General features: G+C 33.8%; 2 protein-coding genes across 3 annotated transcripts; both read right to left on the reverse strand.

The window, feature by feature from the left end:
• Positions 1–432: 432 nt before the first annotated feature.
• LOC126694312 (uncharacterized) lies at positions 433–1,245 on the reverse strand. The gene is made up of 2 exons (XM_050390504.1): positions 1,038–1,245; positions 433–761 (listed from the first exon to the last, which is right to left on the reverse strand). Exons 1-2 carry the CDS (start codon positions 1,243–1,245, stop codon positions 433–435), a joined length of 537 nt encoding a protein of 178 aa, XP_050246461.1.
• A 15,084-nt stretch (positions 1,246–16,329) lies between these two features.
• On the reverse strand, positions 16,330–22,311 carry LOC126712184 (NAC domain-containing protein 13-like). 2 transcript variants are annotated; one of them, XM_050411409.1, is made up of 6 exons: positions 22,153–22,311; positions 20,938–21,151; positions 20,015–20,238; positions 19,739–19,912; positions 18,458–18,761; positions 16,330–17,203 (listed from the first exon to the last, which is right to left on the reverse strand). In XM_050411409.1, the coding sequence occupies exons 2-6, from the start codon at positions 21,098–21,100 to the stop codon at positions 16,950–16,952; spliced, it is 1,119 nt and encodes a 372-aa protein (XP_050267366.1). In that variant the 5' UTR covers positions 21,101–21,151; positions 22,153–22,311; the 3' UTR covers positions 16,330–16,949. The 2 variants fall into 2 exon arrangements, with proteins under 2 accessions (XP_050267366.1, XP_050267365.1); XM_050411408.1 differs by lacking the exon at positions 22,153–22,311 and adding an exon at positions 21,749–21,799.
• Positions 22,312–23,118: the final 807 nt, after the last annotated feature.

Raw genomic sequence — 23,118 nt, forward strand, 5'->3', positions numbered from 1 at the left:
ATGGTACTTAAATAACATCAACCTATCAAATTTACACAAACAGACATACTTGAAATAAAATCAACCTGTCAAATTTACACAAATACTTGAATTAAATAGAGTTGAGCTTGCCACTTCCTTGATCACAAATGATACTTAAATTTAACACAACACAACAATTGGCTAGTACTTAAACTTAACATAACGAAACAACATAGCCAATGAGTTTTAATGGAAACCTCATAAACAAAATAAAACAAATAAACCAAATCAAAAGTTTTAATGACAACTCCATAAAAAGAAGAGGAGATAAATAAATAAAACCAAAAGTTTTCACAACTCTCCTTGTAATTGCCATAAATGATCAACGAGATTCTTTTGGAGTTGAGAATGAACTTCTTTATCCATAATGTGCTGATGAACTTGAATGAACTCCGAAAATTCATTTGTCCGCTAAAGTGACATTGGTGTACATGAAATCTCATCAATTTGTTCATAATCAAAGTCCGCTGCTTCAGCTTCATCAAGCTCATTTTCAATAATCATGTTATGAAGAATTATGCATACTTTCATAATGTCATGTAGTGTTTCTTGATAGAAAAACCGTGCAGGTCCACGTACAATTGCAAATCGCGCTTGAAGCACTCCAAATGCACGCTCTACGCCCTTCCTATATGCCTCCTGAGTTTTTGCAAATAATTTTCTTTTATCTCCTAGTGGAGATGAGATTGTCTTCACAAATGTTGACCATTTTGGATATATACCATCAGCAAGATAGTATCCTATTGTGTAATCATGACCATTAACTGAGTAATTAACTTCAGGAGCACGTCCTCGTGCAAGCTCAGAAAATAATTGAGACCGCTCCAACACATTAATATCATTATTGGACCCAGGTAATCCAAAAAAAGAGTGTCATATCCAAAGGTCATATGAAACCACTGCTTCCAAAATAATAGTTGGCTGACAAACATGACCACAATACATCCCTTTCCATGCAGTTGGACAATTTTTTCTTTTCCATTTCCAATGCATGCAATCAATACTTCCTAACATGCCTGGAAATCCACGGTTTTGGCTATGAGCTAACAATCTAGCGATGTCTTCATTGTTTGGTGACCTCAAGTATTGCTCTGAGAAAATAGCAACCACTGCTGCAACAATTTTTTTCAGACTCATCATTGCAGTGCTTTTGGCTATTCTCACATATTCATCCAAAAAATCAGCTGTTACTCCATAACCAAGCATCCTAAGTGCAGCAGACATCTTTTGAAGGGGAGATAGACCAAGCTTTTTGGCATTATTTATTTTTTGGATAAAATAAGGTTCGTGAACTTCTACTTTAGATAGGATTCAGAGAAAAAGAGAACGTCTCATTCGAAATCTCCTTCAAAATACTTTGGGAGGATATACAGGTTCTTCAGCAAAGTAGTCATCATAAAGCCGTTTATGGCCTGCCAAATGATTACGGTTGATATACCGACGACGCTTACGTTGTGATGTCTCACCCATGAGAAGTTTTATAATTATCTCATCTTCATCTGAGTCATCATCAAGCAATTCACGAAAAAAGAACGACCCATGGAGATAAACTAGAAGAAAACATTGGAAAGCAATTATCAATATAGATGCAAGAAACATAATATGAAATGAAATCGATAACTTTAAAAGAAGGTTTGATCATTATGTAAAGAATATAAAATTTTCTTTAAATACAAATGTGACCTAAGATGAGATCCTCTCCTATCTTCTTCTAGCACTTAAGAATTGTAAACCAATGGATACATTTCAGCAACAATTAGAAGAGCCTAAGAGTCAAGACAAGCATAGAAACTAAAAGAAAATAAAACCAAATCAGCACCAATAGCACAGCAGCAACAATAGCAAAATAAGGTTGAAACAATAGAAAATATAACCAAATCAGCACCAATAGCACAGTAGCGTCAATAGCAAAATAAGGTTGAAACAATAGATACATATAAACTTATTTTCTTTAGCACATGAAGTTGGATTTGGTGGAGGCATGAGGAAGAATGAACAAGCTAACCTACTGCTGCCACTATTTTTACCAGCTGCTCCCACTCTACCCTTGTTTTGATTATGAGATATGCTAGTGTTGTAAAATTGAAAACCCCTTTTTAGACTTTTCCTTTATTCTCTTTTTGACTGGATAGTCAAGACTCAGGAGCAAGTTTTAATTTTTATGTTCTTTTGCTACCTTTTATGGCAACTTCCCTCCCTCCAAGTTTTATATATATGGGGGAAATTAACAAAGACAGCCATTGATAGGCTCCATCTTGGATTTCACCTAAGAAATTACCTATAAATTAATAGAAAAAATATAATTCCTTCAATGAAGGTTGCAGCCATTAATCAACTGTTTAATCCTTTTTTCTTTTTTTTTTGGATGGGGAACATAAATTCATTGTCACAAGAAAATGAAGTACAACAAGAAAGACAAAACAAAGGAAAGAGACACCTAGCTACCATACTGCCATCACAAGAACAGCAACCAATGATAGATCCTTCCAAACTACAAAAGATTTACTTTACAAGCACAAGCCAACTAATAATAACAAAACAGCACCAATAACACAGCAGCATCAATAGCAAAATAAGGTTGAAACAATAGATACATATAACCAAATCAGCACCAATAGCACACCAACATTAAGCATGACAGTAATATAAGCTAAAATGTTAGGATTACATAATAAAATACACGACATTTTAGAGTTTGCATCCACTAGTCTTCAAACACTTACTCCAAAAACTATGGATCCCACAGTATATCATAGTGGACAACAAATCAAAATAATTGAATCTCATATACTTATAGTTCTCAAGGAAACCATAAAGCTTAAGGTAGAGCTTCTCTTATTTTAGAAATGCACCATTCTACTTTGATCTAGCAGTTTCAGTTTCTTGAGAAATTTTAATTAAGCATAGTTAATAATCTCTTGTAAGTGCTCATACAATCAGAAATTACTTTCACAGTAGAACATTATTGGTCTTATTATGTTGTCCATGCACAAAAGAAATTCATTTCTTTCCTGTTCCCTTCTTTCTTTTTCTTCATTTAAAATTTTCCGGAAAAAAATACCATTACATATAGGCAGTAATAATTCAATGTTTTAAATAGGCATAACACTCGCATCTTTATCACAGTACAGTCATGGCTGACAAAGTTAAGTGCTGAATAATTTATGTAAACACACTGAAACCAAATAGCAAATCATCTAGAAATATTAACATAAGAATAATGTGGCCACAAAAGGTGTTCAACATAAATAACCATTGTGACATAATGAACTAATTTTACACTAAGGATTTAAACACCATCAAAAAGTTTTGTTGAATCTTCTCATTTATTGAGTTGAAGTCTATTACTTATTCACAGCTAATCACCAATCATGATTGCACAAGTTTCTGCGAAAAATTAAGAACCGCAAGTGCATTCTTCTTTTTCATTTAACACTAGAAATAGATAAATTAACACTAATTAGTGAAGTAACCATAAGAAACAAACCTACACCAATATTTTATGGTTTTGGGGAATTCACGTACTAATAAGTAGTCCAAGCCACATGACCATGTGTATCAAGGAAGGTGGGGGACAAAGGTAAATGAGCTAAAAGCATACATTCTCATGCCAACAATTATACAATTATATAGTAGGTAGATATCTTGGTACTTAATAAAGGGCAATTAATAAGAGAAGACATAATATGAATATAATTTTCTTATAAATATAATATGACATCAACTGTTTTTCACAAGCAAGATAAAACATTTGAAAATAAAGCCAAAGCCAAAGCCAACCATGCAACCACAAAACACTATACATTAAGGTTGGTATTATTCGTTAACATGCTTTAAGTAATACATCCCTAGCCTAGCTATTAGCTTAAGGTGTATACGTTTATAAAAAAAAAAAAATAAAGTTAAGGATGTGTGTGTCTATATATATATATATATATAGACACACCAGTGTTCAGTGTGTCTTACTTGTAGGGCTATCCCTTCTTCAAAAATAATATTTTGATATTCCTCACTCAACAATACTTGATCACTCAATGTATTATTTTCATTCATATAACACCAAAAAATTATTTCTTTAGCTATTAGTTAGTAAAAGATAACTTTGACCAAAAGAAAAAACTAAGAACATTAGCACATTATAAGATGATACAAATTTCAGCATTTGTGTTAAAGTAACTATTCATTTTTCTAGACATTATTCTTTGTGAAAAATGTTAACATGAACCGCTCTAATTAGCTGATACACATTATTATATAAATTAAAGCTTGTATAATAACATGTTCGACCATATTATAACATATATAAGTAAGCATGTTAGGCAGAGCATGCAAAGGTCCCCAAAAAAAGTAAAAACCTCATGGTAGAACTCTAAAATGACAGTAATATAAGCTAATATAAGTAATATAGAAAATACACGACATTTTATATAAGCTAAAATGTTAGGATTACATAATAAAATAGTCTAGACCTTTTGCTAAGATCACAATTTACATATTTAAGGCCTAAAATCAGCTACATCCAAAAAATGCCACAAAATACATATCAAGGCCTACAATAAGTTCCTACCAACAAAAAAAAAAGGCCTACAATAAGTTACTACCAAAATAAGATTGAAATAAGACATCCCCAACATCATCTCAACCCAATGAACTACTTGATCTTTGTTTTGCAAGGATTTCCTTTTTGAGTCCATCATAAAAAGTTCTTTGGTCTTCATTCATGCCACTTGTGTCTAGCATCATAATTCTTTCATTCTCTTTCAACTCTTTCAAGCGAACCTTTTCCGCTTTGAGACGAACTCTCTCTTTTTCTTGTGCATAAGATTCGTCAAGCATTTTCATTTTCTTTTTCAAATATTCTGTTGCAACATCTTTCCCATCATCTTTTCTCTTTCGATTAGCCTTTTCAGCTTTTCTACCTATTGGCCTCTCGAAATTCATAGTGTCACCAACCCCCCCCCCTCCTTGATCTATTGAATCTGGAGTTTGAGGCATTTCTTTTCTTGAATCTCCCCTAGGCATAGTAGATGCCCACTTGGGAAAATCCTTCAACATTTGCCAACAATGTTCATATAGGAAAAAGTAACCGTATAATTCTTTAAACAATTCCCTTGCTTTCTCAATCTAAAAAAAATTAAATAAATATAACATAATTAGTTTCTTCAATCATTTCATTTATGTTGTAAATCTAAAAAAATTAAAGACCATTGCAAAATTTATACCTTGATTTCAGCAGTGGTTCCACTTTCATTCTTTGCTACAATTTTAGCTAAGGAACCACAAAATTTAACTGTTTCCCTATTAATCACTCCCCATCGGCTTGTTAGGAATGAAATACTATGTGTAGAGTCAGTCCAGTGGTCCTTGAAGTATTTTGCAACATTGCCGTAAAACGTTGTTTTATGTTGTTCATTACCATGCACAGGATCGACACTGGTATTGAGTCATGCTGCTACAAGTAGCTTGTCTTCCTCAAGACTGAAGCCGGCACCACATGATGTTTTTTTCTTAGAAGTGGCAACTTCATTATCCATTGGAGAATCTTGGACTAACACAGGACTATTTTCAGATAAACCGAAAAGTTCATCCTCACTATTAATATTTCCCCGTAAGACATCAGTGAACAATGAATACTATCTTGAGTCCATGCTCTAAATGCTGGAATTAGAATGTAGAGCATGGACTATTAGAATTTTGTAGTGTCTAATAGATTATTCGTAGTGTCTCATAGCCTAAATGCTAGAATTAGAATTTAGAATCCGTAGTGTCTCATAAATTTGCATCCAAGTAATCATTAGGTAATGCAAAAGAATTGAAAAAAAAATAAATAAATAACACAACACACAACAAAGAAACACCCAATAAGGACCCATCAAAGTTTAATCTTGTTGACCCTAATGAAAGAAACACTGTGGGTGTACCTTTTGGGGGTTGGGTTGCTATTCGGTTTCAAGCAGATAACCCAGGTATGAAATAATAACACCATATATTAATGCTAATTTGGACACACATATCTATCATATTCAAGTATTCAACTAATTTTGCTGTTAAATGTTAAGGAAATATGACTTAGATGTACGCTACAGATATTTGGTAGCCACACTTAAATAACAAAATACCAAAAATAGATGTAGACACCGAAATACCGAGAATCACAGAGAAGATGGAGAACTTACCTGTACGGCAAATCGGTGAATCGGTGATAGTGATACCGAGATGAACTTCCGATAGGCGATACCGAGAGAAACTTCCGATCAGCGATAGTGAGATGACTTCCGATAGGCGATACCGAGATGAATTTCCGATCAGCGAATCGACGATACCGAGATGAACTTCTGATCGGCGATACTGAGCTTGAACTGCGAATCGGCGAGTTTAAGATGAACTGACCCGATTTGGTGTGTGAGATCACAGAACAGAGGGTAGATTGCCAAAAAAAAGGGGAAGAAATGGGGAAAAAAAACTGGTGAACCTGATTTTTTTATAAATCAGTGATGGTGGAATTCGTAAGATGGTAGAGTAAATCGGTGGTGGCTCAGATTGAACTGCGAATCGGTGACATTGAGATGAACTTCCGATTTGATGTCGCCGATTCGGAGTATCAGATCATAGAACAGAGAGAAGAGAGCGAAAAAAAAGGGGAAAAAAGGGAAAAAACCGGTGAACTTGATTTTTATATATTAGTGATGGTAGAGAGGAACTTGAAGGGAGTATGGGAGAGAGTAAGATGGCGGTGTGAAGCTGCAAAGAGAAAAAGGGAGAAGAAAAGAGTGTGTAGGAGAGTGTAGATGTGAGGCAGAAAAGGAGTGGCTGTGAACGTGAAAGAGGGAATTATATTTTAATCGGTATCAGAGGGAAAGACAAATAAAATAATAATAAACGTAAATAGCATTTCAGTCCGTACTGTGTTAAAAATGAAGCGTACTGTAGCATGTTCCAAATTTTTAGCACATATAGCACACCTCATGAAGCTGTGTTTTTGGTGTTTGGTGTGTCAAATGCCAAAAATTTGGCATTTGACATTCGATCCAAACCTACATTTGTCCTCCTAGGACACCCTCTTTTGCTTGATAACATGCTTGTTTGCCCTCTCATATGTTTAGCATGCTTTGCTTTCCCCCGTTTGGCTCTCTTTGTCAATATGTTCTTTGCATGCTCTCCCTACCCTCTTTATTTCTTCATTTGCTTGTCAGCTGGCTTGTTTCCTTGTTTCTCGCATGTACACACATGGAGCAAGAACGCTTGGAGCGAGGGCCTGACCTCCTAGGTGTGAGCAAAAAAGGCAAAGATGCAAGCAAGAAGATGCAAGCCCACAAAGGGGCAATGTTCAGTAGATTAGGGGGCCTAGCCCTTGCAGAGTGGTTTTCTCTTTCTCTCTCTAAGCCTCTTCTTTAGAGCGTGTATTAAGGTCCCCCTCCGTGTACCCCCTTTTATTTTCTTGCTCTTTGCTTGGGTGCATTCCCTGGGTATGGCAATGTCTGTTTTACATTTTCTGTACCTTACTGGGCCATACCCTTGGAATGTTGGTAATGTCTGTTTTACTTTTCTGCTATGTGTGATAGCGTTGTGCATGATGTATATGTGTATGATGTATATGTGTTTACATATATGTGTGTGTGTGTGTGCCTATGCGCGTGCATGTGTGTGTGTGTATGTGCGCGCCTACGTGTGTGTGGGTATTGTGCACATTGTATGATGGATTTTCGTGATTATGCAAGTGACCCTCATTGATCATGAGTGCTCTTGACCTTGTAGTGTGTGTATGCATTCAAGGCGATTGCTGTAGGTGCATATTTATGCTAGATTGTGTGCACGATCATCGCTGTGTGATTGTCTTGATCCATGTCACCAAGTGACATTGGTTTCCCCATGTATGTGACACGCATCAACATACTTGATGCTTTGAAGGGCTTTGGCTTGTCACAGTACAAGTATGTCGATACGTGCTGTATACACAGACGCGAAACCCTACCGGTGTGCCATAGTGCGCCAAACGCGAAATTCTATCGGATTTTTGCTGTGAAAATGGGGTATCCCCATTGCCGTATTCTCATGTCGAAAGCTTGGTGAATATAGCATCTGAGGCGAAACATTGCCATATTTCTGCCACAAAAATAAGGCGAAACGCTGTCGAATTTTCACCGTGGAAATTTGGCAACAATTCCAAACACACTTGGAAAGCATTGATCAAGACCATACCCATTCTGAAACCAAATCTCAAAGCCCAATACATTTAAATCCCTGAAAGCTAATGCCAATAGCTCGTTTTCAACTACCAATGTCTTTAAATTATGATTTTATCAAAACAAATGACTGTTTACGAACAAGCATTGTAGGGTGCCTAACACATTTTTCACACGTAACTAGACTTCCGAACACAAGAATCAAAATTTTTTACTCATCCATATTAGATTAGGAAAAATGCCATTTTTCTTAACCTAGGATCGGTAATAAAATCAAATAGAATCAGGTGACCAATCACACCTTAGAAAAACCCAATGATTGGTGTCAATTTCACTTACCTTTGGTAATTTCCTTAAAATCGCCTTAGATTCCAACCATACACCCGAGGTACGACACACCTCCATATTTCTTACACTGAGAGAGGCGCGCGAGCGTCACCGCAATGGGTGGTTGAGCAGCTACGAGACGTCAATAGGGTTGTTTAACTTTTTTTTTTTTTTTTTTTTTAACTTGTTTTTCTAATTTTTTAAATTAAAAAAAAAAACATATAATTGCTTTGAAGAAGTGGGTTAATGGGAGAGTGATCCTATTTTGTAGGAAATGCTTTAAATAAGAGTTAGAAATATATTTTTACAGTGTTATCCTCGAATTTTGCCCCTACTTAAACGTAGGCTGTAGGGGCATTTTAGAACAAAAAAAAAATGTCTAGTCCAAACAGGAGAAGAGTGATCTTATTTTGTAGGAAATGTTCTAAGTAAGAGTTAAAAATATATTCTTACAGTGTTATCCTCAAATTTTGCCCCTACTTAAACGTAGGTTGTAGGGGTATTTTTGAACAAAAAAAAATGTCTGGTCCAAAGGGGGAAGCCCCCTTAAATAGTAGTGTAAATAATAATTTAAAAAATAAGAAGAATTACACAACAATTAATGATTTGTGTGAATAAATTCACTCCAAATTACATCGATTTGATAAATTTCAAGACTAATATAGATTTGATAAATGAAAATTAATGCAAGCTTGAAAAATATGATCACTAAAAAAAACCATTGGAAAGTATGATTATTGAAAAATTTAAAAATATTACCATTGGGAGATTTAAAAATATAGTTATTGGGAATTAGAAAAATATAATAGTTGGGAATGAATAGAGAAATATTAAAGAAAGAATAAAGTAGAAATAAATAAATTTCTTAGCCCAACAAAGTCGTCAAAAAATAAAATAAAAACCATCCAACCCGATATACTCAGTTACAGTAATACTTAGTGTATCACACTATCACTAAGACTCTACCTTGGCGGTACACCTCAATAAGACTCCTACCAAATCGGAATCCTAATAGCTTGGCAATACTTTGGTCTTTTAAATTAAAGATAGAACTGGGTTCTTAAATAGTGATATTTGTTTTCTTGCATACCGTGCGGCAATCTTTCCTTCTATTCCCAATGTTTTTCAAATCCGTGATTATCAAGGTACCTATCGCACAAAATTTTGATATTTACGGTTTATTTTCAATATGTCTTTTAAAGTTCCATGCTTTTCTTTTGGATTATGCGCAAACAGGTTTATATATTAAAATTTTAAATATGCGAAGCTACAGTTTATAAACTTTATATATACTTCTCAAACAATGGAAAAAAGGGCTAATTGTTCCTTCTTTTACCTAAATATTCAGTAGTCTAATTTGTTTGTACAATTGCAATCTTTATTGTAATTAGTAACATTACGTTATTATTTTGGTTTATAGATCAATATACTTCTTAGGAACTGAATGCTAATATATAATCAGTTTTCAAGTCAGTCTTCATTTGTGGTTATTATTGGGTTGCAGTGTTTGAAAATTAAACCAAAATTCACTTACATTTTTTATATTTTTTTTGTCCTCGGAGAATTTTCTTTTTGGAAAATTTCAGTAGATTGTGTTTCTTTAACTATAGATACATCCCTTGGATTGTATCATGTGTATGGCTTTAGTTCTTATTCGGTCTTGTTTGATTTAAGTGATTTTTAATTTCACTATAAGGTTTCAAGTTTGTATATATAAACAAAAATTCGTATTTCCTCATTAATAGGCAGTCAGGTTGATGACGATGGGGGCAAATTCCAAAGAAAAGAAAAAACAGAAATTGGACACACAGGTTGGATTTGAAGATCTATGTCCGGAGCTTGTAGAAAAAATCCTCTCTCATATCCCCTTAAAACCTCGCACAAGATTGAAGTGTGTATCAAAGACTTGGTGTGATTTAATAACCTATATTCGCCACTCCAGCTCCTTCAAATCTTCCTTAAGCATAGTTTATGATCGTAGGAGACAAGACAGAATGGGTGAAACCAGTTTCATCACATTTGAAGACCAAGGGGGAGTGACTTGGGGACAAACCTCACTCTCACTCGGTCACACATTCCATGGTGGCTTCTTGCTCGATTCTTGCAATGGCTTGCTCCTATATTCGGCGATAGATAAAGAACATGTTACAAAGGATGGAGAGGCTTGTACAAAGTTTGTTGTTTCAAACCCTGTTCTTAACCAATGTCTTGAAATTCCTTTCCATCAGAGATGGCACTGTTTTATTTTTGCAGCTTTTGTCTTTGATGGGTCACAAAAACACTTCAAGGTGATACATTACTCAACGTACAGATTAAATCATTCCTGCAAAGTAATCAAATGCTACATATTTTCATCTGAAACAATGGAATGGAAAGAACATGAAGCAAGAGTTTTAAACTCCTCGTTTTCATGTGCTATTGGTACTTGCAGTTATGCTTCACTTTACTGGAAGGGAAAGCTCTACAGCATATGGGGCTAAAGCATGCTAGTTTATAATGTTGAAAAGGGTTTCTTTACTCTCGTGTCATTACCAAGAATAGGGCAACGGTCTTGGAATCAAGTATTATTGTGGGAGTTCGAAGGTCGACTACAATATTGTCGGTCAGGATTTAGAGGATTTCATATATGGACTTACAAAGACTTAAACTGCAAGTGGTTGCTCAAGCAGAGTGTGACAGAGGATGAATTGAAGTTGCGAAATTGTATGTTATTTCTTGATGATGAGGAAAAGATAAGGTTCCTAAAAAGTTTATATTATATACATGTTGTTGCCTTTGATGATGACTTGCAGATCGTTTATCTTAAAATTTCAGACGCCATATTTTCTTATAGCCTAGAGACTCGACAATTAGCAAAAGTCATGTGCTCTAATCCTTCTTCATTTGACTTGCGCAAATTCGATAATTATCCATTAATCTTCAAAGCTTACCAGTTTAGGCAATAGTCTTCTTTCACGTACCAGTTAAGAGTAAGACGTCCCGTGATTTCATTTGCTCCAAATGTATCTGTCAATATATTCTAAACTTGATCATATTTTGACATATTAAGGATTTTGTGACTCAATTCCAAAAATGTAAAAACTTCATAATATTGTGTTTCTTTAGCTTATAGATCTACCCTTTAGGTTATGTTTTATGGCTTTGGTTCTAATTCGGTCTTGTTTGGTTACTTTGGTAAAATTCTTACTAAAAGGAATCAATGTTTTAGTAGAAGCATTGTTTGGCTGATAAGATTACAACTTGTTGAGAAACAAATTGTACCATTATAGTGATTTTGGGGGCTTAAGACAAAAATTTGGAAGGAATTCTTATATGTTATTTAAATAGATATTTAATTTCATATGTATTCAAAGCAACTTCGATATTCTTGTTACTAAGAGGCTATTTGGTATGACATTTTAAATAACAGTTTTCATTTTTTAAATAATATTACACATATTTCTACATATATGTATTTCCAAAAATTACAAACATGATTAGAACAACATTACCAGGCCCTAAATTCTTGATGTTTACATGCTATTTTTACTGCTGAATGAGCAGTAATTTTGGCTCGTTTTTTAATGGGAAAAATTCTTTTTATTTGTGATTTTTTTGTGAAATGAAAAATGGTCAGATGTGATGGGTCGGAAGTCGGAACACTTTTTAACTTCTTTATCAAAAAAGTTTTCAAATTTTGGTTTTAATAACACAGTTTGACCCATACCATACTAATTTTTTTAGATGGAAGCAGGCTTGAGCTCTATTGTTTATGATAGTAAATTTCCACATGGCAAGACTTGCAGGCAGCAAGTTCTTCCAGTTGTCCAAGTGATCTTGTAGTTCTAAATGTGAAAAAGCCTTTTATGTTTAACTTATCAACACGAACAGTTGATTCTGAAAATTACTAAGAAATGTTTATACAATCAATGGTCAAAAGGTATATAATAAGACTTTGCGAGTGTACTGGTAAGATGTGCATGTCATTCTCTAAAATATGTTTGAACCTCTCTTTCAAGCGCTGCTTGTACTCACACACAGTACTTGCATTTGCAAATAAACTCTACAATTGAGATAGAAACAAAGATAGCTACTAAACATAGCCTAATTATATTAGTATTAATAGAAAACAAGAGGCTGAAAAACTAAGATGCTTTCAGTAATTTCATAAGGCTGCATCTGGTTCCGGGAAGAAGCTCCACCTAAGAGACTCAAAATGCTCACTTAAAACTATGAACAGGCTCAAATCACATTTAATGTAGGGTACACAAACCCAACTGCGAACAATAGAATTCCAAAGGGTTTATTACCTCTTCTTCTTAGGTCTCTGACCCTTCCGCCTCTCTTTCTCTCATTCTCTCATTGGAATATGAATATGAGTATTCCAAAGGGTTGATCACCTCTTCTTCTTAGGTCTCTCTCTCTCTCACATTAAATTGTCAAGGAATCAAATTTGTGGTGCTTTGGTCTGGATTTGGACCATCCAAGCCATCTCCACCCATCTGTCGCTGAAGCTACAAACACAATTGCTTTGAGCTATTCACCTACCTTGTTTGGTTATAGCATTGAGCTATTCATGATTTTGGATTTCTACTTTGCTGACTAGATTTGGGTTTTGTTGACACAATGTTACGTTGTTTTTTAATTGAGAAATGCTACGTCTATAACAATTTTACAACATTTTTACGACATTGCTTACCTGTCACTACCATGTCACAAAACACAACTTAAATAATCTGACTAGGAAAAGAAAACAAAGTAAAAAAAAAATCAGAATTCAAAACAAAATAAAAAGATTAATAAAACAAAACAAACAATCAGATGAAATTTAAAACACCAGCATATTTCGGTGAGGAGGGAAAGAAGGGGTTTTAGAGAGGGATGAAATTCAAAATACCAAGCATATATCTGTGAGGAGGGAAAGAAGGGGTTTTGTAGAAGGAAGAATCTTGCTCTCACACACCAGAGATAAGGCTCGAATATTCGAATTCTTGTATCTACTATTCAAATGGATGACAATGCATAACAATTACATGATATCCTATTGAACAAATTATACTAATAGCTAATTTATGACTAGTATAAAGCATTTCATGATTTTACTATAATAATATTATGTCCACAGTATTTTCATAATAATTTTACTATAAATTATAAATAATAAGTTATTATTGGTTCTAATCTCACATTTTTACCCATTTATAACTGCTTATTATTTATGATTTATTATAAAATTACTTTGAAAACATTATGAACATTGCATTATTTGTTATTCATTTAATAATAACCAAAACTCTTGAAGTCAAGATTAGCGGATAATATAGATGCAGTAGTAATGTAGTTCCCGCCACAAACTATAGTGCAGAGGAGGTGGAAAATCTAGAAGATGGATATGGGAGAGAAAAATGAAATGAGTAAAGATATGTGGGTAAAGTGGACATTTAAATAGGGGCATCAAGCTTTCAAGCATGTTAGATGCCTCCTTTGTAGGGAGCCTGACTTTCAACGCTAAGGTGTTAAACAAAATACAATTTATACTCTACAGAGTACGGAAGTAGGGACTTATTAGGTCTACAATCACTTCAACTTCCCGCTTAGTCCTTGTACCTTTTCTTCTGTGAGTGCTGTTAGTTGGAAAAAAAAAAAAATACATTATTTTTAGGGGCAAACACATGGGATGGTATAACCCGTTTTTATATATCTTTTTTATATTACATTATCCATAATGCTTGTACTGTCTTACAAACTACAGAGTACAAACTTAAGGGTTTATATTTTTCACTTTTTTTTTTAATTATTAATTTAATTATTTAATTAAAATTCCTATACTTTTATTTGTTTATTTCTTTGTGTTGCATCCTCTTCTCTCTAATTATGTATGCATAAAAAAGTCCACTTGGGTAAATTTATATTTATCGACTTATTTTATTGTAACTTTTTTTTTTTTTTGGTAAAAACAAGTTCTGCTTACCCAAATAAACCAACAAATGAAAAATTAAAAAAAAAAAAAAAAAAAAAAAAAAGGACCATTCCAAATTCACACTAAAACACTTGCATCAATGCTTGTATAATAGAAAAAGTACTTCATTTTAGTCAACTAAACCCAAAATTTACTTACGTTAAATTATACAAAACTGTGTAAAAATACATGATTGTTATAGCAACCGTAAAAATTTACAGTCCACTATTAATTTCACAGTTAGTTTTTTTTTTATTTTTTTTTTTATAATATTTTACATATCTTGAGGATAAATGAAGAAAGTAGTCAAGTAAATAGTGACTATTGTGTGAATAAAGAGAAATAATGTAAAAAAAAATCAGGAAAAATTGATAATTAAATGAAATATAGTGTAAAATAGATAATTTGATATAATGTGTTTTTTTTTTCCTTTGATAAGATATGAAGTATTTTGAAAAATGAATATGTAAAATAGAAAAAATAAATTTTTATACTAAAGTAGATAAAAAATTTTGTACGAACATTTAAATAGAATAATTGGCTAATTTTCGAAGAGATGCTTTAAACGTATTGATCCTGCTTTCGATGCTGCTTTTTTTTTTTTTTTTTTTTTCCTTTTTTGGGCAACCTCAATGGAGAAGGATATTAGAATTTAGAACCTACAAGAGTATAAAGGCCCGTTTGGTAGAGGAGTTTAAATAATGTTCTTTGTAGTTTTTAAAAATATGTGTGAGTAAAAAAGTGTGTAAAAAAACATATAATATTATTTAAAAACTGAATATATATTGTTTAAATAATCTACCAGGGTCTAGTTTTTTTATTTACTAATTTGCTACTCAGCTCGGTGGGTGGGGCAGCCCTATTAACAATTTTTTATTTCGGACTGTAAACCATATAGACTAGTAAAAAGTTGTAGCATCTAAAAATTTGGCCCAGTGGGCTTTTTTTTTGCTTAGCCATCTCAGTTCTTCCACTGCTCAAGGTTCATTACTGGCTCCGAGTTATATGAAGTTATAAACATTAGAGATGTGTAAGGTTTTGCAAGGTTATATTTGGACTTTTGGAAGGGATCCTAACTGGACCAGTTTATTGACCAACTCAAAAACCACTCCTGATAAATAAATAAAAAATTAACTCATTAACTACACCCCAATTAAACCCGTGATGTGACCACCATGTACTATGATGGTTACTAGACTGAGCAAAAGTCAGGTTTTAAGCTTCCAGTAAAGAGTTGGTTAAGTAGAATTAAAAAAAAAACCATAATATCCCTTCCTGACCACATTTATTTATGAAGCAAGAGTATGCAACTTGATCCAAAAACAATTGGTTAATAATGTTTCTTATAGGTCTTTAAATATATATATATATATATATTTTTTTTATTCAGTATGAACTTTCTTCTATGCTATGTTGGATTGGCTGGAATTGAAGACATTTCAAAACTTTCGGGAATTCCAAAATTTTTTGTCGTTGGGTTGATTAAACTTATAAAATATCTTCTCAAAAATAATATATATATATATATATATATATATCTTAAAGAGAATTAATATCTGCAGCAGATAAGGATGATGAGGAAATAGTTGATGAATTTGTTGAAGAGTTGAGAGAGAAGAGGGAAGGTGACATAATGTGAAGGTGGCAGAGAAGTCCCCGAGCTTGCTGCCAACACTGTGAATGAGTAGCCCAGCTAAAACCGCAACATATTGATACTAGGGATTTGGAAGAAGAATAAGAAGAGAGAATTTTGAGTAGCCCAGCTAAAACCGCAACATATTGATACTAAGGTTAACTTTTACAATTTACACTATAACAACCAGTTCTGACCTAACTAGAAAGCAATATACAACATTCAAGTACAGCAAGTGAATCTATTAAAAAAAAGAGTAAAGTTTCTTACATTTGAAGTTCAGAAGAAATAACAGGCAGCTCAAAAGTTGAAGAGCCAACATCAGCCTTGCATTGTTACATAGACAATGAAACAATCAGAGTCCTACCAATTAGTCTCCTCAATTAATTATACTAGTCTGCCAGCTTCAATTTCAGACACCACCGCCTACATTCCTCATCTCAGCTATTCTTCCACCACAACTCCACTGAATACACAGTTGGTCCATTGTTTGCTGATGATGGAACATTGTGCTTACAAATATATTAATGTACTTGCTAATACACACACATAACTGTACAGTGTACACATGTATTTCATATAAGGAGGATCTAAAATTTACAAAATTTGTCTCCAAACTGTTTTCAGAGGAATCTTATTCAACCCACTACATGACATTTTATATAATTTTATATAATTATCTATGTATGCTTGTGATCAAATGAAAATTAGGTCATCTAAACTAGTTAGATTATTAATTATTTCATGTGATTAAAAGCACATGTAGATGGTTATTTTGATGATCATGTAATGAACTTGAAGAATATTCCTCCTAATGCAGTTTGGACAAAAATTCTGTTAATTTAGATTAGAAAGGCATGAAACACAGATACTTCCTGAACTTTTTCTTTCTGACAACAGCAGCCGTGTTTTCTTGATCTGCAGGTACTATATGGCTACTGAATGGTGGGGTCAGATTGTGAGAATTTGATGATGAACCTTCATTCCTGAGGTTTGGCTTCGGAATTTTGCTTCCTTGACGGTGCACAGCTGATTCGGGTGTAGAACTATCAGTTTTGGGGATTTCTGAAGGTGTCAACATTTTTTCTCTATTAAGAGATCCTGCAGAGCAAACATAAATTACATTAATTGATGTATATTATTATAGAGAAACAACATTAGCAATTGATAATAGAAGGATTCCCCGTTTACAGCAACAAAAGCTCAGATATTAGTATGGGCATCAAATTTGATGAGAGTGCTATAATAATTGAACAGGAGAAATTCAGAACTCAGTAGAAGATGGTTGAACTGCAACAGATTACAGACATACTGGGAATCTAAAAGAAAGTAACTAATGAATTTAAAATCCTAATCTCACTAAAAATGCATCTGGTCTCACTTGACAGCCTAAGGGCTGAACAATAAGATATTACTAACATATTTACCGCAGAATGATAATACATGAAGAAACAATTGTCACAATGAAATCTATAACAAACAGCTCAAATGGGGCTTACAGACATCCGGTGGGTCTTGAACTCATGATCTCACCCTCTATCTTACTGTTACAACTGGAGGAGCTGTCATCTAATCTATAGCTCATAGGTGAATGGACTTAGGAATTCATAGTTGTGGTGAATAAAAATTTGAACTTAGCCAAGGACAAAAATGCTAAACTTCAGCAGTAACATGATACTATTTTATTAATTCCAAATAAGTTTCTTAAATCAAATCTTAATCACATTGGACTGGAATGGGAATATCATTGTTGCACATTAAACAATAATCTTAAATTAAGCAATTATGCCTGGTATTGAACCGGAACATTTCACAGAAATCAACACTTTTTAAATCTTCAAGCCATGTGGCTGCTCAGCTTAAGCTACAGACAGCATGAAAGTAACAAATCAAGTCCCTTTTGATAAACACCATAATCATATATATAAATGTTAAAATTATAATTAAATGATTAAATTCATTATTTCCTAACAACTTAAGCTTCTGGGACAATTGCTAATTAATTATGGTATCAAACCAGAAAATTCTAAGTTTGATCCTTGTTACCACTCTACCTCTTGTTTAAAATGTTAGAAGTCCAACATGTTGGATCTCATTTATTAAGGGGGAGTTTAGGCCTATACGTGAGGGGGAGTGTTAGAATTATGATTAAATGATTAAATTCACTATTTCCTAATAGTTTAAACTTTTGAGAAAATTGATAATTTATCTATCAATAAGAACCAGTACCTTGGATTTACTCAAGTTCAAAGATGTATGTGTTATTCAAGAAGATGATAATGATACTAATAGTTGTCATAAAAACTACAACAACAACTAAAGTGGAGTAGAGGAAAGTTGAAAATGATGACAGACCTGAAGTAGCTGGAAGCACAACCACCATGTTTGGTTTGACAGGTGCAGAGACATAACCAGCATTCCTCTGGTTATTTTCAGACTCCATTTCTTGCATCAAAGCCACTGAATCAAACCAGTCATCTGATGAAATGGTCACGCAACTTGATTCTGAACTTGATGAAGGGGATAAAGGATTCTCAAGATCCAAAATTTCAAGGTAATCATCTTCAGGATGGTCCTCTACTTCATGCAGATTTTGATGCTGATGATCTGGAGATCTCTCCCTCAAAGCCAGGATGACTCTGTTGTCAGCCACACTTACCTACAAAACATAATTACAAATCAAAAAAGAGAGAAAAAATAAACCACCACACACACACACACACACACACAAATAAAAGAAGGTTAAGTGTTACAAAGTTATAACTCTGGGTGGTCAATCGTGTATTTCTATAGTTCAAGGGGCAAATTGTAAAATGGGGTATTGTTTAGGGAGGAAAAGTGTAATTTCCCCAATAAAATTCTTCTAGATGAATCTTTATTGTGTCAAAGAATACCTTATGTTCATCGTGTTATCATCAAGAATTGACATTGTCTTCAAAGGTCTATTAGAGAAATATCCTCATTTAATCAACACTTAGCAATTAAGAATATACAAACTTCTAGGACGTGGAAAACCAAAGCAATATTCAGCTCTAATATAGGTAACTCTTGACAATCAAAATCCAGATCTACTCCCAATTTACAATTACAAGGATACCACCTTTCAAGTCACTGTGAACGCAGTTTTGCCTTCCTTGTCAGGTTAAGTGTTCAGCCTATTGATCGACACTGCACCATGCCAGTTTTGACCCTTGCACCCCTTCTCACCTCTCTCTACCCGACTGGACAACACATTGTGTCCGCAACTTGTGTTTGGCTAAGCCAATTTTCTAGCTTATTTGGCTTGTCTGACAAGTTACAGCTCTTTAAAGCATATTTTTCTAAGCACAACTTTGAGCTTATATTGTAAGCTAAATGTTAGCTGATAAAAATAAGCTATCCCAGACACACACTAAAACAGTATCCCTGACCAGAAATTTCCTTGGTTTAAGGCATTTGGTATATTCTTGTTTTAAGTTATCTAAATGCATTTGCCAATGAACTCTAGCTCAACTGGCATGTCCTCCCCTTATAAGTCCTGGGTGGAGGGTGAGATCGTGTGTTCCAAGACTTATTGGTGCATGTGTAACTTACCAATCAAAAAGAAGAAAGAAAACTAATTTAAATGTCAAGGCCAGGAAGCTGAGGTTGACACACCTGAGGCTGGCTTGTGGAACTTTGTCCAATACTATTGTCGGCATTTGGAACAACTGATTGAGTAGTGTGAATGTGATTTTCACTTGCAGTATTAGTGCTACCCAGTTTCAGCTGCTTTTCATGGTTTTGGCTTTGCTCGCCATAACGGAAGACTCCGCACAGCGAGTTGGTTTCCTGCAGATTTTTCGCCAAACCAGCAGTTTGGTGTTGATAACAAAAGAAGAAGTTATTATGTGAGGTAACAAGCATATAGTGCTAACAAATTCCATAGAATACCTTCATGTTGCTGCCTTCAAACTGTCCTCTCTTCAATATCCTGTATTCATGCATCACCCAGTTGGTTCTACGCTCATGAGGCCCTTCGCCTTTATAGTGTTCAAGTGTAGTTCTCGAACAAGTGGTCATAGAGTCTAAGACAATTTTATAGGCCTCTCCTTTGATACTCCATTTTCCATGATCATAAACTCCGGCCACCTCAGAGTGAATTAAGAACCACATGCCTGCATATACCAAATTACCAGAGATTACACTTAAAATAGTACAAAGCATTAAGTCAAAACCCAGGAATATATTAATAAGAGCAATTTTTATTCAAAGATGAACACTAATTGAGCATATGTAGAAGGGGAAAAAAAAAAAAACTGAACTTTTTTCTTACAATAAACATGTTCTCTCTGAGAATAACAAAAAATTCTTTTTGTCTAATAAGTAAATGCTTACTAATAGGGATAGCGTAAAAGATTTCTAAAATGCATAAGTGAAACACCAAATGTTGTGGATGAGTTAATGTTCTCAAATTTATGCAGATTATGTGGAAGAAATAAAATGGATTTTTTTTTTCTCTTTTGTGATAAATGTCAATATATGCGATATCAGCACAAGGGTCAGCAACCATAATGACAAACAGAATTTACCCAAGACTGTAATCAATGCAGTAAAATGACAGAATTTTGGAAGTGGAGATGTAAACAGTAAGAATCTAAACACATATAATATCCAATGCCTCAATCCCTCAAAATATTACCAATCACTAAAATCAGAGTTCAAATAGGTACTAAAAACGAGTGATATTTTGGGAAAAGAAGGGGGTTGGGGGGGGGGGGGGGGGGGTGGGGAGGGTTTGAAGATTCCAAAATATATAAGCTACCAAGATTTCTACACCATCAACATATTATAAATTAAAAGAACATGAGACTTACCAGGGGGCAGATGTTCAGGGTCATGACACAAAAAATCACTATCTGATATCAAATTGCTGGGGCGATCTCTGAGATCTCCCTTGTCAATTTTGCACAAACACCCAATGATTTTCTCAGCAGCAACATCTGATTCAATACCACTGGGAACTGGTAGAGGACACATTGTCAGACAATTCAAAAGGAAGGGAAACAAATCTGCGACCTGAATCTGTCCCTGCATAGATTGTAAAACAAAGGTTCATCAAGCTGCCGAAGACAATAAATAATCAGATGAGGTAGTCATATGTTGCCAATTCAGAAAAATGAAGAGAATTATTGTAGAACTAAATGATATGTTAGTTTTAGTATGCAAGTAAGCTTCAATTTCATGAAAGAATTATGCTGCATCATCAGACATGGTCCTTTTGGGACCGATATCAAATGAAACACTCAAACACAGAAAGATTAACAGCAAACAAAGACCAAATTACAGTATCCTCAATAATTGGATCTGATATAAAATCTAAAGTTCAAATTTTTAGCCACCCAGACCAGTATCAGCTACGAGTAAGACTGTAAGAGCACCCCAATTGCAAAGTTCAATGCTTGGAACAAGATTTACATCGAAACATAATAGACAAACATGAATTAACCAAAAAATCTGATCTAATCTCAATTAAACAGTATATACTAAGTCTAAAAAGGTAGTTTGGCATTCAAACAATCCCACAAAGTTCACTAACAAATGGTCTAAAACAAGAAATCAATAACCAATATGATTTTGCACAATATTGTGCTTGACTCAACCAAAATTCAGAACAAAAATTCTTACCCACAAAAATTCTAAGCAAAAAACAGATGAATTCATCAAATTCAAACATCGATTACACTCAAACTAACTCTAACCAAAATAACAGAGTTTATTCCAAAATTAAATTTCCAAAATTTATCAAAATACCAGTTTGATTCATAAGGGTTTTCTCTTTAAAAAAGTCTAAAACTTCTGGCTTTCCTAAACTTTTCCATAAAAAGTAAAATTTTTTTTTAAAATTTAAAAACTTTCCTACGCTTTTCTTTTTCCTTTTCTTTCACTTTCTCGTTAAACAAACAAAAAAACCCGAAAAGGAAAAAGGCCATGAATCAAGAATAAAGGAATTGATGATCTAAAAGGGAAATCAAGGACAATTAATGAAATTATAAGACAAAACCATACAGAAAATTAATAAGAAATCAAACCTCAGAGAGAAATTCTATCTTGTATAAAAAAAAAAAAAAAAAAAAGAGGGATCGATTGGTCACAGAGAGAGAGAGAGTGAACACCAAATAATTACTACACCAATAATCCCCAAAGCAAAAAATGGATACAAGTAAGGCTCTTGTTATTTTATAGGCAAAGCTCCACTCTAGTGAGATTGACTTGAGATTGACCATAATTAAAAGCAGAGATTAAGTAAATTAAGGTAATTATAAAACTAGCCGCCGCAATTAAAAATTTAATTACCACCAGTAATTTTGATTACGTGGAGATTCATTTTGTGCTTGGATTATTTAGATTTTGATATTTTGGAAAAGTTTTGTGGACCCCACCACAATATTTTACGCGGCAAACTACTTGTTGTGCACGCTATCCCATTATTAACGGAAAATTAATTTGTTTTGTGCATGGGAAAATACATGTGGGTCATGTGTCAAATTGTGGTTGGCCTTTGTCGATATTCTAGTGACAGGTTTGTCAGTTTAACATAGCATATACGTGTTCAGACATCGAAATGTGGCAATGATTTTGTTGCAATTTAAAGTTACAACTAGTTCGGAGATTCGATTGCTGACAAAGTAATCACTACGCCTCAACATGGTACATGTCATCTGATAGATTAATGCGTGCATGGCATATTAAATTGGACATAATAAGTGGCCAAGTATTTGGAAACATGAAATAACATGTCACTCATGATAAGTACTATGTAGCAATTGAAAATATTTGAATAGTTTTTTCATTAGCTAGCCATACATAACCTAAGCACGGACCAAAAATATTATTATGATTAAGGCATAGCCTCAATGTTAAAGAAAAAAGTGTCTAAAGAATATTTTTAATACAATAAAAGTTAATGCATATACCGACTTGCATTTTCAACTCATGATTTCAAATGTTTTATGCGTGTTTACAAGTTGATATGTGTAAACTTTAGTACAATTAAT

The sequence above is a fragment of the Quercus robur genome, chromosome 2, assembly GCF_932294415.1.
Source record: "Quercus robur chromosome 2, dhQueRobu3.1, whole genome shotgun sequence".
NCBI classification, from domain to species: Eukaryota; Viridiplantae; Streptophyta; class Magnoliopsida; order Fagales; family Fagaceae; genus Quercus; species Quercus robur.